General features: G+C 29.6%; 1 protein-coding gene across 1 annotated transcript; it reads left to right on the forward strand.

Annotated features, from left to right (window-relative positions):
• The first annotated feature begins 14,645 nt into the window (after positions 1-14,645).
• On the forward strand, positions 14,646-17,083 carry nkx6.2 (NK6 homeobox 2). The gene is made up of 3 exons (XM_079843407.1): positions 14,646-15,277; positions 15,625-15,797; positions 16,274-17,083. Exons 1-3 carry the CDS (start codon positions 14,863-14,865, stop codon positions 16,520-16,522), a joined length of 837 nt encoding a protein of 278 aa, XP_079699533.1. The 5' UTR covers positions 14,646-14,862; the 3' UTR covers positions 16,523-17,083.
• Positions 17,084-17,500: the final 417 nt, after the last annotated feature.

A 17,500-nucleotide genomic window follows, 5' to 3' on the forward strand; every position in this document is an offset into this window, starting at 1 on the left:
GTGTGTGTGTGTGTGTGTGTGTGTGTGTGTGTGTGTGTGTGTGTGTGTGTGTGTGTGTGTGTGTGTGTGTGTGTGTGTGTGTGTGTGTGTGTGTGTGTGTGTGTGTGTGTGTGTGTGTTGTGTAGCACTGAAGAAGATGATCAGATCACTCTCAGACTCTGTTGATGTTTTCTGAGTGATTTTGTGAGGAATACTAAATCTCCAAATTGAGCTGAAATGCTCGGTTCAGCACAGAAGCCTGAGGCCTGAGGGAAGGTCAGGCTTCGTCTCAGTGCTTTACTGTACGAACTGCATATCATATGTGTATTTGTGTGCTTTGAAGGCAAAGATGTGACTCTGCCCTTGAACGAGTCCTGGTGTTTCCTCTGTCAGGTTGATCAAAGATCTGCTCTAAAGCTGAACCAGCACTGAATCTCTGGGACGTACAGCGTTTCTTATTCACTACGGGCTGGAGAGGATTTGATTCCATTAAGATGGAGTACAAGATTTATTTACATTGTGCTGTATACATGTGGGCTTACTGAAGCTCAGGAGTCTGAAGAGAATATGAACAGTAAATCTTCTGAATCCGAGTGAAGGTCCCCTAGAGGAACACACTCTCTGGAAAACAGCCTGTTAAATCATCCAAGCTGAAACACACGTCATTACAACACATGCAGAGTCTTGCTCAATTACTTGTATTTTATTATTAAATATAAAAAGTCTAAACAGTGAAAATTACTTGCATTTTATTATTAAATATAAAAAGTCTAAACAGTGAAAATTACTTGTATTTTATTATTAAATATAAAAAAGGTCTAAACAGTGAAAATTACTTGCATTTTATTATTAAATATAAAAAGTCTAAACAGTGAAAATTACTTGTATTTTATTATTAAATATAAAAAGTCTAAACAGTGAAAATTACTTGTATTTTATTATTAAATATAAAAAGTCTAAACAGTGAAAATTACTTGTATTTCATTATTAAATATAAAAAGTCTAAACAGTGAAAATTACTTGTATTTTATCATTAAATATAAAAAGTCTAAACAGTGAAAATTACTTGCATTTTATCATTAAATATAAAAAGTCTAAACAGTGAAAATTACTTGTATTTTATTATTAAATATAAAAAGTCTAAACAGTGAAAATTACTTGTATTTTATTATTAAATATAAAAAGTCTAAACAGTGAAAATTACTTGTATTTTATTATTAAATATAAAAAGTCTAAACAGTGAAAATTACTTGTATTTTATTATTAAATATAAAAAGTCTAAACAGTGAAAATTACTTGTATTTTATTATTAAATATAAAAAGTCTAAACAGTGAAAATTACTTGTATTTTATTATTAAATATAAAAAGTCTAAACAGTGAAAATTACTTGTATTTTATTATTAAATATAAAAAGTCTAAACAGTGAAAATTACTTGTATTTTATTATTAAATATAAAAAGTCTAAACAGTGAAAATTACTTGTATTTTATTATTAAATATAAAAAGTCTAAACAGTGAAAATTACTTGTATTTTATTATTAAATATAAAAAGTCTAAACAGTGAAAATTACTTGCATTTTATTATTAAATATAAAAAGTCTAAACAGTGAATATTACTTGTATTTATTATTAAATATAAAAAGTCTAAACATTGAAAATTACTTGTATTTTATTATTAAATATAAAAAGTCTAAACAGTGAAAATTACTTGTATTTATTATTAAATATAAAAAGTCTAAACAGTGAAAATTACTTGTATTTTATTATTAAATATAAAAAGTCTAAACAGTGAAAATTACTTGTATTTTATTATTAAATATAAAAAGTCTAAACAGTGAAAATTACTTGCATTTTATTATAAAATATAAAAAGTCTAAACAGTGAAAATTACTTGTATTTTATTATTAAATATAAAAAGTCTAAACAGTGAAAATGACTTGCATTTTATTATTAAATATAAAAAGTCTAAACAGTGAAAATTACTAGTATTTTATTATTAAATATAAAAAGTCTAAACAGTGAAAATTACTAGTATTTTATTATTAAATATAAAAAGTCTAAACAGTGAAAATTACTTGTATTTTATTATTAAATATAAAAAGTCTAAACAGTGAAAATTACTTGTATTTTATTATTAAATATAAAAAGTCTAAACAGTGAAAATTACTTGTATTTTATTATTAAATATAAAAAGTCTAAACAGTGAAAATTACTAGTATTTTATTATTAAATATAAAAAGTCTAAACAGTGAAAATTACTTGTATTTTATTATTAAATATAAAAAGTCTAAACAGTGAAAATTACTTGTATTTTATTATTAAATATAAAAAGTCTAAACAGTAAAAATTACTTGTATTTTATTATTAAATATAAAAAGTCTAAACAGTGAAAATTACTTGTATTTTATTATTAAATATAAAAAGTCTAAACAGTGAAAATTACTTGTATTTCATTATTAAATATAAAAAGTCTAAACAGTGAAAATTACTTGTATTTCATTATTAAATATAAAAAGTCTAAACAGTGAAAATTACTTGCATTTTATTATTAAATATAAAAAGTCTAAACAGTGAAAATTACTTGCATTTTATTATTAAATATAAAAAGTCTAAACAGTGAAAATTACTTGTATTTTATTATTAAATATAAAAAGTCTAAACAGTGAAAATTACTTGTATTTCATTATTAAATATAAAAAGTCTAAACAGTGAAAATTACTTGTATTTCATTATTAAATATAAAAAGTCTAAACAGTGAAAATTACTTGCATTTTATTATTAAATATAAAAAGTCTAAACAGTGAAAATTACTTGCATTTTATTATTAAATATAAAAAGTCTAAACAGTGAAAATTACTTGTATTTTATTATTAAATATAAAAAGTCTAAACAGTGAAAATTACTTGCATTTTATTATTAAATATAAAAAGTCTAAACAGTGAAAATTACTTGCATTTTATTATTAAATATAAAAAGTCTAAACAGTGAAAATTACTTGTATTTTATTATTAAATATAAAAAGTCTGAGCAGTGAAAATTACTTGCATTTTATTATTAAATATAAAAAGTCTAAACAGTGAATATTACTTGTATTTTATTATTAAATATAAAAAGTCTAAACAGTGAATATTACTTGTATTTTATTATTAAATATAAAAAGTCTAAACAGTGAAAATTACTTGTATTTTATTTTTCATATACTCGCCAACTGACACATAATGTTTGCCACAATGTAGACATTAATAGAAACTGGGCATTGGAGTTTGCATTACAGCTGTTAAAATCCTAGAAATAACTTTTTTTTTTTATCTCGACACCTCTGTATGGGATTCAGTGTGACCTAAAATTGACCTGAATTGAATAAAATTGTCTTCTGCTGCTTTATAGATGAATTTGTTTCATATTTGTCATAAAGCGCAATAGAAATAAATCTGACTTGAGTAATAATGGAGAAGCCTGTAAGAGACTGACGTCAGTGGTGATGAATCAATAGTTGCTGTTTGGCTCTGTTTTCAGTGTGTTTTCCTGAGAATGTCATATGTGTTTACTCTCCACCAGTGCCTAAACACAAACCAATAACAGCGCCACTCCAGGACAAGCCTCTCCAGGGGGGTTCAGTGGGAAATTTCCGGTGGCTGATGCCTGGAGATCTCTTTATATCTGAGTGTCCTGGCCTTCCAGTATCAGAGCGATGTTATTGCAGATGCTGGCCAATCCTCAGAGCTGTAATTCTGTCTAACAGAAGCGCTCAAACATCAGAATAAAGCGCTTTACGCCACACGCCGGCTGGAGGGACTGGAAAAGTGATGAAAATATTAGTCCAATTATTTTTGGACGCTTACATAATCTATGGGCAGCCTCGTCACACCAGTTGGTTGATTTTGTGCACGCCTCATTGGCTGAGATTAAACCGGATTATGTAAATATTAACACATCATCAATATAGATCATGGGTTTATCCCTTTTATTCAAAGTTCGCATGACATTCCCAGATGATGGTGACTACTGAATAAAAATATTTTTTACTCACAATTTCGAGCTTGGCTGCAAATAAAACAATTACATATCTACACTGTAAAAAATGATTGTGATTTTAACGGTATTTTACTGTAAAAATGCTACGGTGAAAAACAGTTAATTGGTTAACAGAAAGTATCCGTACTATATACGGTGAATAACTGTAATAGATCTAACCTTACATTTCATTTAATTTTACAGTAAAATACTGTTAAATTTACAGTTTTTGCAAGTGAAAAGAACAAATCATTGTGTAATTTACAGTGAAAACCCGTAAATTGACATTCCCAGAATTCCCAGCGTGACACTTCACATTTGATGTATTTTCATTGCAATAACTGTTTCTTCTTTTTTTTTTATTAATCAGTTATGTACATTAGGGTTTTATGTTACATCTGATGTTGTTAAATTAATGTTTATTGCATTTTGTGTATTACCATGATGGTGTTTAGTGTGTGTGTGAATGAAACTGAGCTCTTCTATATATTAGTATTGTCCTCTTAAAAGCTGCTTGTGATTAGCTTTGATTAATCATGTGATTCTCATCTCCGCTGTGATTGGTGGTTGTCCGTATATATCAAAGGTACATAACAGATATTAGTATTTCAATATATTGGCAATTTAACATTATGGCAGTTAATGAAATATGTTTTTTTTTTACCGTAAATTGTTTACAGTGTAAAAATAATCATTACAATATAAACCTTTAAATGATATGGTTTTGAATTGTAAAAGAGAACATTTTTAAACCGTAATTATTACATTATAAACCTTTAAATTATATGGTGCTGTCCCTAAAAACCTAAAACGTTACTGCCGTATTTTTTACGGTAAAGTTCTGGCAACCACAGCTGCCGGTTTTTACCGTAAATTTTACGGGGATTTTTTTTACAGTGTACATTTCACATAGCCTAATACATTTATTTTTACAAGATTCCTTTCATCTAAATGGCATGAGACTGTGACTTTTCCTCTTGCTATACTTCATACTCCACTGCAATAAAATTGCTAAAAATGGGTTCTATATGGGTTCATTTTAAGCCAGGCATATAGTAATTGTTTAACAATATTTGGGTTAAATAAAACTGTCCAGCACATGAGCAAATATTTAATCCAACCGCCGGGTTTGTCCATTCTCAACCCAACTTGGGTTGTTTTTAACCCAGCATTTTTAGAGTGTATGTATTATTTATTTATTGCTTATTTAATTCTACTCTAATTTTTATTTATTTATATTATAATTTTTTTATTTTAATCAAATTTAATTTATTTAGCAGATTAATAACTAACTAATATTTTTAACCACATTTTTTAGATCTAATTTATTGCTTTATTTTTATTTTATTTTATTTTTTTCTAGACTTTTCCCCGGACCCCAGTTTGAAAAGCCCTGATCTAGTGCACTTGCTGAGCACACTACATACTGTGTCCCACAATGCACTGCATTTAACCTTTCATTTCCAGTGTGACGAATGAACACGTAGTGTTTTATTAAACTACCAGAACTACCAAAACCACGAACACCTCATTTATAAAAGGACATTTCCATTCTTTACAAGAGGATATATTAGAGCTTTAGCCCCCTAGATTCCCACATGACCCCCTAAAATATGTGATTAACTGTAATCTGTGCAGTAATTCATGATCGCCTCAGCGTCAAAAGCTTATTGATAGATTATGATATCTGTGTAGTCATTTGTCATAAATGCTGATGCTGCAATTCAAGACAGTTTCCCATCCACTGTCAAATCTGGGATTATTTATTTATACATTTTTATGAAATTCCTTTTATCTAAGTGGCATGAGACGGTGACTTCCTACTCTTGCTATACTTACAAAAAAATTGCTAAAAATGTGTTAAAATATTAATTTGATAATAGCCTAAATCCAAAAGTAAGACAGGAGAACAGAACTGTAAATGGTAAATGAGTGAATAAGGGCTCCTCTGCTGCCATCTACTGGTTATCGTGCTCATTTCATGTCTTGCTCATGTTAAAAGTGTGTTTTATTCCCACTAGAATTTCTCCAAAACATTTTTCCCAAATTTTCCCACCGGTTAATCGGCGTGTGACAACACCGGTAAAAATCACTAATTCTAAACCGAAAGTAAAATGCACACGGCCGGTTTAGAATTAGCGATTTAAAAGTTCTACAAAGTTCTTCAAATTCTAGAATCGCCCCTGTTTATACACGTATACACTATTTCAGTCTTTTTAAACCCTTTTATTTCAATTAAATTAATGTTTTAGTTTGATAATGTTTTTTATTTAATATTTTTAGGGGATTCTATGGTACATAAAATTATATTTAAGGAATAGTTATTTATTGTCTGTTATCACTTTTTGAGCGCAGATCAGAACATAAAATTAATCTGTGGTAAATCTTATATTTTGAATTTTATGCATATGATATTTAAAGGTACCCTGGTATCCATAATAAAAGTTCTGCATTATGTAATGTGTGCTTGCTCCTTTACTAATGAAATTTAGACACTCAATAGTGTTCTTTAAGTCTCGTGCACACTTATAATTTTTATATTATTACAAAATTACGACATAACTAATAATTATGACATAATTATGAGTTAAACGTCAAAATTATGACATACTAAACTATAATAATAATAATTAAAAAGTCCAAATGATAAAAGTATGACTTTCTATGTCGAAATTATGACATAAGCTATAATTATGACATAGTACCAAGTCATAATTATGAGATAAATGATGAAATTATGGCATACTAAGACAATTATGATTAAAGTTAAAATTATTAGATAAAAAAAGATCTATACATTATGACTTTCTATGTCATAATTATGAGTGTTAATAAATCTTGAATCTTTGGATCACAGACTGAAGTTTGGTCTTTAAAAAAAAAAAAAAAAAAAAAAAAAGTTATAGAAGTTATGATAAATGCAGTACAAAAAAAATGCTACACTAAAATGTATAAATTTGAATTGTTATTTTTGTGATTTCATAACATTTAGATATGAATCCAACTGAAAAATACTTGTGAAAAGATGTCTGTCAGTCAGTCAAATAGCACATTTACTGGTTAAAGTCTTTTATTTTTATTTTAAAACCATTTTTATCTAATAAATGTGAATTATTTTATTCCAAAAGATGGGCAAAAATCTTACACTAAACCATATCAAATTATCCATGTTATCTCCACGAATGAAAGTTAGAAATGTGGGAAAACACCAAACTATGACACGAGTCTAAATTCTGACTTACGCCTAAGCCATTATTATGATTAAAAAGTCACAATGATTGGATAAAAAGTCAATTATGACATGAAAGTGAAAATTATAACATACTAGGCATCATTATGATTAAAAAGTCAAAATCATTAGATAAATAAAAAATGACTTTCTTTCAAAATTATGCCAAAAAATGATGACATACTAAGTCATAATTATAATTAAAAAGTCAAGTTAAATAAATAAAAAATCTAAATCCTCATCAACATTACATATGTGACAATTATGACATACTAAGTCATAATGATGATTAAAAAATATTAGATAAAAAGTCATAATTGACATAAAAGTGATAATTCTGACATACTAAATCATAATTATCAGATTAATATCAAAATGATGACATTGTCAGCAATTAGTATTATTAAAGTCAAAATTATCTAAATTACTATGGGACTTATACATAAAAAGTCTCAACTCTGACTTACGTCTAAGACATTATTATGATTATAAAGTCCAAATTATTAGATAAAAAGTCAAACTTATGACACAAACCCCCCCCCGATAATTATGACATTCTAAGTCAAAATTATTGGATAAAATGTAAAAATTACCACATAAATGTGAAAATTATAACATAGGCATCATTATGATTAAAAAGTCAAAATTATTAGATAAAAATTCAAAATTATGATGACATAAGTGATAATTATGACATAGGCCTACTAAGTCATAATTATCAGATAAATATTGAAATTATTACATACCAATTCATTAGTATGCTTAAAAAGTCAAAATGATCCAAATTATAACTATGTTGAAATTATGACGAAAGAAATGACAGTTATGACACTCTAAGTCATAATTATGAGATAAATGTCCAAATTATCATAATTAAATTCAAAATTATTAGATAAAAAGGTCCAAATTATTACATAAATGCAATAATTATCACATACTAAGTCATAATTATGAGATAAATGTCCAAATTATCATAATTAAATTCAAAATTATTAGATAAAAAGGTCCAAATTATTACATAAATGCAATAATTATCACATACTAAGTCATAATTATGAGATAAATGTCCAAATTATCATAATTAAATTCAAAATTATTAGATAAAAAGGTCCAAATTATTACATAAATGCAATAATTATCACATACTAAGTCATAATTATGAGATAAATGTCCAAATTATCATAATTAAATTCAAAATTATTAGATAAAAAGGTCCAAATTATTACATAAATGCAATAATTATCACATACTAAGTCATAATTATGAGATAAATGTCCAAATTATCATAATTAAATTCAAAATTATTAGATAAAAAGGTCCAAATTATTACATAAATGCAATAATTATCACATACTAAGTCATAATTATGAGATAAATGTCCAAATTATCATAATTAAATTCAAAATTATTAGATAAAAAGGTCCAAATTATTACATAAATGCAATAATTATCACATACTAAGTCATAATTAAGAGATAAATGTCCAAATTATCATAATTAAATTCAAAATTATTAGATAAAAAGGTCCAAATTATTACATAAATGCAATAATTATCACATACTAAGTCATAATTATGAGATAAATGTCCAAATTATCATAATTAAATTCAAAATTATTAGATAAAAAGGTCCAAATTATTACATAAATGCAATAATTATCACATACTAAGTCATAATTATGAGATAAATGTCCAAATTATCATAATTAAATTCAAAATTATTAGATAAAAAGGTCCAAATTATTACATAAATGCAATAATTATCACATACTAAGTCATAATTATGAGATAAATGTCCCAATTATGACATATTAGGCCATGATGATAATTAAAAAGTCAAATTAAATAAAAAAAAAAACAATTATTATCTAAATTATTACATAAATGTGACAATTACGACGTAGGCCTACTAATCCATTATTAAGAGATAAACGTCGAAATGATGACATACTAAACCATAATTATAATTAAGTCTAAATTATTAGATAAAAACTCAAGATTATGACGTAAAGGTGATATTTTTGACATATTAAGTCATAATTATTATTAAAGTCAAAATTATTAGATAAAAAGTAGAAATTATAAAAAAAACTGTTAAAATTATTAATAAGATACATCGAAATTATGACTTTCTGTCATAATTATGAATGTCAATGTCATAATTTCGACTTTATTTGTTAATATCAAATTAGTATGTCATAATTACACTTCTTTTGCCATAATTTCACGTTTTTACCTCACAATTAATGATTTACAACAGCATTTAAAAAAAAAAAAAAAGTGGCGGGAAAATGCCCTCCCACAGCTGAGCAACCCAAATATTGTAAGTTTGTTTGGGCCTCATGATCGCCGCCATTACCTGAGCTTCAGCGTCCGTGTTTGAGTCGTCCAGTGTTTCCCGGGCAAACGCTGCTCACGTGACCGCGCTCGAGGGCTTGTTTGGGTCTCGACCTCGTGGTGTGTGTCGCCATCTACTGGAGGAAGGACCACAGCGCCCCTCAGAAGCAAACACGCTTCATTACTCTTCATTTGCAATTAAATATTAAAGTAATCTGACAGATAATGTGAAGATGCGCTGCAGTTCAGCGCGCGACCACACGGCGGCAGCACCGCCTCACTAAAGCTCATCACAACCGCCAAAACATTAGCACTCTGTCATCATACAGGCAGCGGGACACATTTAATACATCATAATACCAACAACAATAATAATAATACAAATCAGGATGCTTAAATATATTTGAATGGCCATAATTGAGAAATATGTTATGATTTAGTGTGGTTACAGTCTCTAACCAGCTGATGGACAACTGATCACGTGTTGTGTTAGTCTGTGTTGGTCACGTGATAGTTCAAAAAGTTGATTTCAGTTTATCTAGGGGAATTACGACTTAAACAAAGTTGAAATTCTGACATTTGAAAGTAGACATTTTGATTTTATCTCGCATTTTTGACATAAAAGTGATAATTATGACATAGCAAGACATAATTATGAATAAAAATCAAATTTATTGAATAAAAAGTTGAAATCATGACAAAAGTGTGACATAATTATGATATACTAATTCATTATTATGAGATGAATGTTGAAATTATGACATAAAAAGACATAATTATGATTAAAAAAGTCAGATGTATTAAATAAAAAGAACAAAATTGACATAAAGTGATAATTATGACATACTAATTCATAATTATGAGATAAATGTTGAAATTATGACATACTAAGCCATAATTAAAAGTCGAATTATGACTTATCTCAAATTTATGGCATAAAAGTGATAAATATGACATACTAATTCATAATTATGAGGTAAATGTCGAAATTATAACATACCAAGCCATAATTAAAAGTCGAATTTATGACATAATTATCAAAATGATGACATAAATGTGATAAATATGACACACTAATTCATAATTATGACATAAAAGTGACAATTATGTCAAACTAAGTCATAATTATGATTAAAAAGTCCCATTTAGTAGATAAAAAGAACAAAATCATAAAAGTGATAATTATGACACTAATAATTATGATTAAAAATCAAATTTATTGAATAAAAAGTTGAAATTGTGACATAAGTGATAATTATGACATACTAATTCATAATTATGAGGTAAATGTTGAAATTATAACATACTAAGCCATAATTAAAAGTCGAATTTACGACATAATTATCAAAATGATGGCATAAATGTGATAAATATGACACACTAATTCATAATTATGACATAAAAGTGACAATTATGTCAAACTAAGTCATAATTATGATTAAAAAGTCAAATGTATTTGACAAAAATAACAAAATCATAAAAGTGATAATTATGACATACTAATAATTATTATTAAAAATCGAATTTATTGAATAAAAAGTTGAAATTATGACATGCCGGTAAGTGATAATGACATACTAATTCATAATTGAGGTAAATGTTGAAATTATGACATACTAAGCCATAATTAAAAGTCGAAATTATGACTAATCTCAAAATGATGGCATAAAAGTGATAATTATATCATACTAATTCATAATTATGAGATAAATGTCGAAATTATAACATACCAAGCCATAATTAAAAGTCGAATTTACGACATAATTTAAAAATATTATGACATAAATGTGATAAATATGACATACTAATTCATAATTATGACATAAAAGTGACAGTTACGTTATACTAAGTCATAATTATGATTAAAAAGTCACATTTATTAGATAAAAAGAACAAAATCATAAAAGTGATAATTATGACACTAATAATTATGATTAAAAATCATATTTATTGAATAAAAAGTTGAAATTGTGACATAAGTGATAATTATGACATACTAATTCATAATTATGAGGTAAATGTTGAAATTATAACATACTAAGCCATAATTAAAAGTCGAAATTATGACTTGTCTCAAAATGATGGCATAAAAGTGACAATTACGTTATACTAAGTCATAATTATGATTAAAAAGTCACATTTATTCGATAAAAAGTAAAAAATGATGACACAAAAGTAATAATTATGATATACTAAGTCATAATTATGAGATAAATGTTGAAATTATGACATACTAATTAATAATTATGATATAAATGTTGTAATTATGATATAGTAAACTATAATTATGATTAAAAAGTCATTTTTTTCAAGTGGAAATAATAATGGGTAAAAAAATGTACTCATTGACTCGTCCATAAACAGACATATGTTTATATTTCATACAGTAAAATAAGAGACACACACACCAGTTAATATGATATGAGTCAGAGAGATTGCAGACTTTATGAATGTTTAGGGACAGATTAATATGCTCAGAATACACAAACATCAGATCATCAGTTTATTTAGAAGATGTTCCGAACAGTAAAGCACTGACAGTAAACCCGTGCAGATCTATGATTTATGACAGGAATCATGTTTTGTTGATATGAGGAGTGAGTGATGAGTGAGTGACCGGCAGGTGGCGCTGTTCTTCTGTAAATGAGTCTCGCGCGAATCAACCGATGCGCTTTATGAACAATTACAGTTCATTTATTAGAAAACAACAGGTTTGAGGACTATAATAATATACTCTGACCTTCTGACCAAATAATACATTATTATGTTATTGTTTAGTTCGTTTTTCAATGCATAGCCTGAACGGAAAAGGCAAAAATTCGAATGTTGCAAATACAACAGAAACTCGAATTATTATTAAGCCCTATTATTATTATCATTATTATTATTATTATTATTATTATTGCACTTTATAGAAAGCACCGGGTAATATGAGGTTTAATATAAGGTGACATGGTTTAGTATATTCAGGGTTAGATATAACCTAGTTATTGTAATTAATTACTAATACGGGCCTGTGTATGGGGAACAGGACTGTAAAATAAAGAACCATTCAATTATTATTATTATTATTATTATTATTGTCGTTGTTAACGTATTTAGGTCAAAGCATTGTTTTAATAAGTTACACTTAGGATTTCGTTTATATGAGGGTTTATACTGATATTACAGTTTATAAAGTGAAAATATTATAAATCATGCCATGTTTTACATGCTAAACTATGTTTTAGCTATTTTTCTAATAAAAACTACTAATAAATTAACTAATAAAATACAGTAATGTGTCAACACAAACTTATGTTTAATATAATATAATTTAAATACACTAAAGACTTCGTTTTTGGACGGAAAGTGGGAAATAATAATAATAATAATAATAATAATAATAATAATAATAATAATAATTCACTCTTGAATGTAAATTGTTTTCACCCTTTTTTCCTGACAGACTTTAATACTAATTCATAATTATGAGATAAATGTTGAAATGATGACATACGAAGCCATATCTCTGATTAAAAACTCAAATTTATTATATAAAAAGTAAAACAAATTGACATACAAGTGATAATTATGACTTAATAATTCATTATTATGAGATAAATGTTGAAATGATGACATACTAAGCCATAATGCTGATTAAAAACTCAAATTTATTAGATAAAAAGTAAAACAAATGGACATACAAGTGATAATTATGACATACTAATTCATAATTATGAGATAAATGTTGAAATTACGACATACTAATTCATAATTATGAGATAAATGTTGAAATTATGACATACTAATCCTTCGTTATGATTAAAAAGTACATTTTATTGGATAAAAAGTCCATCTGAATATAATGTAAATACAACCAAGACTTTGTTTTTGCACGGAAAGTGGGAATTATAAATAATAATAATTCACTCTTGAATGTAAATTGTTTTGAGCCTTTTTTCCTGACAGACTTTATTATACAGTCCAGCAGAATTACAGCACATGAGATGAAGTCACAGATGAACACATGACGATAATAAAATACACCAATAAATGAGTTTTTAAATGCAAACAATATAAATAAAACAACCACGAAACACGCAATCCACGATTAATAAATAAATAAATACAAATATTCGGATAGTCCTGTTATTATAATGGAAAGTCATCGTCATAATATTTCAAAAAGCGCATTTCTGCTTCTCGTGGTTCTGATGAAGGTCTAAATAATGTTCAAGCCTTTAAAATCCCACCATCACAATCAGATCATAAACATATAGATGATCTCTGTTTATGCGTTTAGTTCAATTAAAGAACGGGAACAATATATACAAAATAATAATACAAAATCTGTATAGATATTTTCAGCATCAGTGAGGAGTTTAATATCTGGAAACCAGCGCGGAATAGATCATTTTACAGGTTGCTTTTTTACCCCACTCCGTGTGAATTCTATATTTTGAGGATTGCAACAAATCATGAAGTCATTTTATACGCTAAAAACATTTCCAATAATAATACATTTTTTCGTTATTAGGCTATAATAGCTAATCTGCAAAAGAGACGGATAGGCAACAGGCAACAGGCGACGCGTATTAATATTTCAAATGTGTAAAAAGAACCTCACGACGGATCTGAGTTATGCAGATGCGCGCGGAGCGTATGTTTTAATAACCTGCGATCATCGCGTTTTATCTTACGCTAGATAACGATACATTTTAAGCGCAAATATCCCGCGCTCAGAAGCGATACGGAAGATACGCGTTAAATAATCAAATGACCGGCATTTAATATCATTAGCGACACAGATGTATGAGGTTAATGTACTTACTCTGCCAGCGTCATAAAGTAAACGCGTCTATTGTGTCAAATGTTGAAACAATGATTTCTACAGTGCGACGCGTCATTAAAGGCGCTACGATACGAGCTTGATGGAGTGCGGCTTTGTCCCGGGGACGCGCATGCAAATTCGCCGCCACGCTTCGTCCAATCAGAGAATGGCGTCACTTAGCGTCTTCCAATGGGAGATACGCGCTTGCAGGTGGCGGTGCGGTTATCTGCTCGTCATCGCAGATAGAGTCCATTGACCGGCGAGCGGCGCCTCAGATGCGGGGGATCGCAGCACTCAAAGCGGGCGTGAGATCTGCCGACGGCCGGCGGCTGGATTCTGCTTCGGAAACTCCCACGACACTTTTGCATGGGACACATTCGCGAAACTTTTGAAACTCGCAGTTCTCGTTCCCTTGGATGAGTTGTCAAGTTGTGGGCACTAAACTTTGTTGTTGTACTTTGTATGTTTGTTGTCGCTTCGCGGTTCACCAATGTTAGCAGTCGGGCAGATGGATACTAACCGGCAGAGTGCGTTCGTTCTGGGCAGCACTCCACTGGCTGCGCTGCACAACATGACCGAGATGAAGACCTCTTTATTCCCGTACACCCTGCAGAACCCCGCGGGCTTCAAGGCGCATTCCCTCGCCAGCCTGAACTCTCAGATCCCGCTCGGAACGCCGCACGGAATAAGCGATATTTTGGGGAGACCCATCACCACTGCCGGACAGCTTCTCACGGGCTTCCCCAGGATCAACGGGTTGGCCACAACAGCTGGGATGTACTTCAACCCGGCGGCCGTGTCTCGGTATCCCAAACCCCTGACGGAGTTGCCCGGCAGGGCGCCCATATTCTGGCCGGGAATGATGCAAGGTTCGCCCTGGAGAGACCCGCGGGTTCCCTGTCCGGGTGAGTTTTCCTGGCCTGAATGAGAATCTAAAACACGTCTCACTTAAAAATAATAATAATAATAATAAAAAAAGGGTTACAAATGGGGTATTTGTTTCCATAATAACAATTTTGGGTTCCGTTCTTAACTTTTTTTTTCTAACATTTTAATAACCTAAAGAGCATTTCCTTTTTTAATTTTTTTTGTGTAAGACTTAATTAAGGGAAACATCGACCTTTAATTTTAAGAGTTTGGAATATTATTTAGCTGTGTCTCTGACACTTGTGGGTCTCATGATCGACAACGATATTCCCTCACAATGTAATGTCTTCCTTATTTTTGGCTGACCATGTCTCATTTTCTTCAGGCCAGGCGAATATGATGCTGGACAAGGATGGCAAGAAGAAACATTCCAGACCGACTTTTTCCGGACAGCAGATTTTCGCGCTGGAGAAAACCTTCGAACAGACCAAATATCTGGCCGGTCCAGAGAGAGCTCGACTCGCATATTCTCTGGGAATGACCGAAAGTCAAGTTAAGGTAGATGGAGACGAGTTTGTAACTTTTTTTAATGCTAATTGAATTTGTAAATCAGTGCAAATGGACAGCATGAGACGATACGCTTATTTTTATCTGTGGAAGTCATTGTCAGTTAAGCGACCGTTTAAACCGTTGGTTTAATTTTTTAAATTCAAATTTGAACCCAACGGTCGGTTTTATCTATATATGATTATATGAAATAATCAAGCAAAACTGCTGGAGAATTCATTTATAATGTTGAAATGAAAATTATTTTGGCTTCTTAATAATATTCTTGACCATCTTGCAGTCAGTGTTGCACATTATATTCACACCGTTAGGCCTAATATTTACACACGCAATTAATGTATTCTTTTAAACAACTACTTGCTCTTAGTTAAATTTAGATGATTTATTTTCGTTTTTAAAGCTTGGTTAAATGAATGTAATTAATGGATTTATCACAGTGTGCTGAAGTGTTTTTCTTTCTCCCTCAGGTTTGGTTTCAGAACAGAAGAACTAAATGGCGGAAGAGACACGCGGCTGAAATGGCCACGGCTAAAAAGAAACACGATTCAGAGACGGAGAAAATGAAGGAGAGTTCTGAAAACGAGGACGACGACGAATATAACAAACCTCTGGACCCGAACTCCGACGACGAGAAAATCACAAGACTGTTGAAAAAGCACAAGACGAGTAACCTGTCCCTCATCAGCCCGTGCAGTAACAGCTCGGACACTTTGTGATGATACTGAGCTAAAGACTCTTCGTTATCATCATCATCATCATCATCTGCCTCAGATTCTTCTGGGAAAACGAGGCAGAGTTAAGCAGGGTATAAACACACTGTTCACGCGGCTTTTGCTTTGCTTTGAATGCGGTTGTACAGTTAGAAGTGGACGTGAGATGTATATATATTTTTTACTGAGTAAATTATGTTATGAAAGCATCACGAAGACGTGCCAACTTTCCCCTCATCATCATCATCATCAGCATTTAAGATCATCTTTGTCTTCGCCCGCTGAAGAATAACGACGCCTCTTTCGCCTAAAAGTTTCACTTTTTTATTATTTTCAAAACAGGTACACAAAGTGTATAAAAGTGCCAGTGCTGTAAATGATGTGAATAGAATTTGTTTTAACAATGTCCTTTTGGCCGCTTATACTTTCAATGGAAGGAGTTTATGTTTTACCTCACCACACGAAAAATACACAAAGATGGACATAAATATCGATGAAGAGAATATTATTGCTTCCGTGATGAAGGAAGAAAAAACTTTGTATTATCAATAAATTATTTAACAAGCCAATATTTTACATTTGTCCTGGTTCTTTATCATTTCATGCATTTATGTATGTTTAAGCTGTTTTTATATATTGATTGTTTTTGGCGCGCGTATTTTTGAGGCGCAAACAAATGCATATCAAAGGCTATATCCGTGTATTAATATGTGCTATAGTTAATAGAATAACTAGTAATAACATTTGTACATGATTGTTCCTATAAGATTATAAACATTCATTTAGAGAACAGTAGGATATGCGTGTATATTAGATATAGAGGAATCTCTTTTCATGGTTAGTTAAGAGTTTTTATTTATAAGAGCCCAAACTGCAGGTTCACCTCGGACAGGTCTTTAAAAAGGCATTAGCAGATTTTCTTATATTTGGAGCCTATTTCTCAAATCTAAACGAGCCTTTTTGTGTGCGAATTTGAACGGCTTT

This window comes from Gobio gobio (genome assembly GCF_949357685.1).
Source record: "Gobio gobio genome assembly, chromosome: 18".
NCBI lineage: Eukaryota > Metazoa > Chordata > Actinopteri > Cypriniformes > Gobionidae > Gobio > Gobio gobio.

Excerpts from the sequence above, each read along its gene's own strand:
- nkx6.2 (XM_079843407.1), top strand. The coding sequence starts at position 14,863 with ATGTTAGCAGTCGGGCAGATGGATACTAACCGGCAGAGTGCGTTCGTT. Across the intron at positions 15,278-15,624 it reads CCCGCGGGTTCCCTGTCCGG|GCCAGGCGAATATGATGCTG; the intron begins GTGAGTTTTCCT and ends CATTTTCTTCAG. Across the intron at positions 15,798-16,273 it reads TGACCGAAAGTCAAGTTAAG|GTTTGGTTTCAGAACAGAAG; the intron begins GTAGATGGAGAC and ends TTTCTCCCTCAG.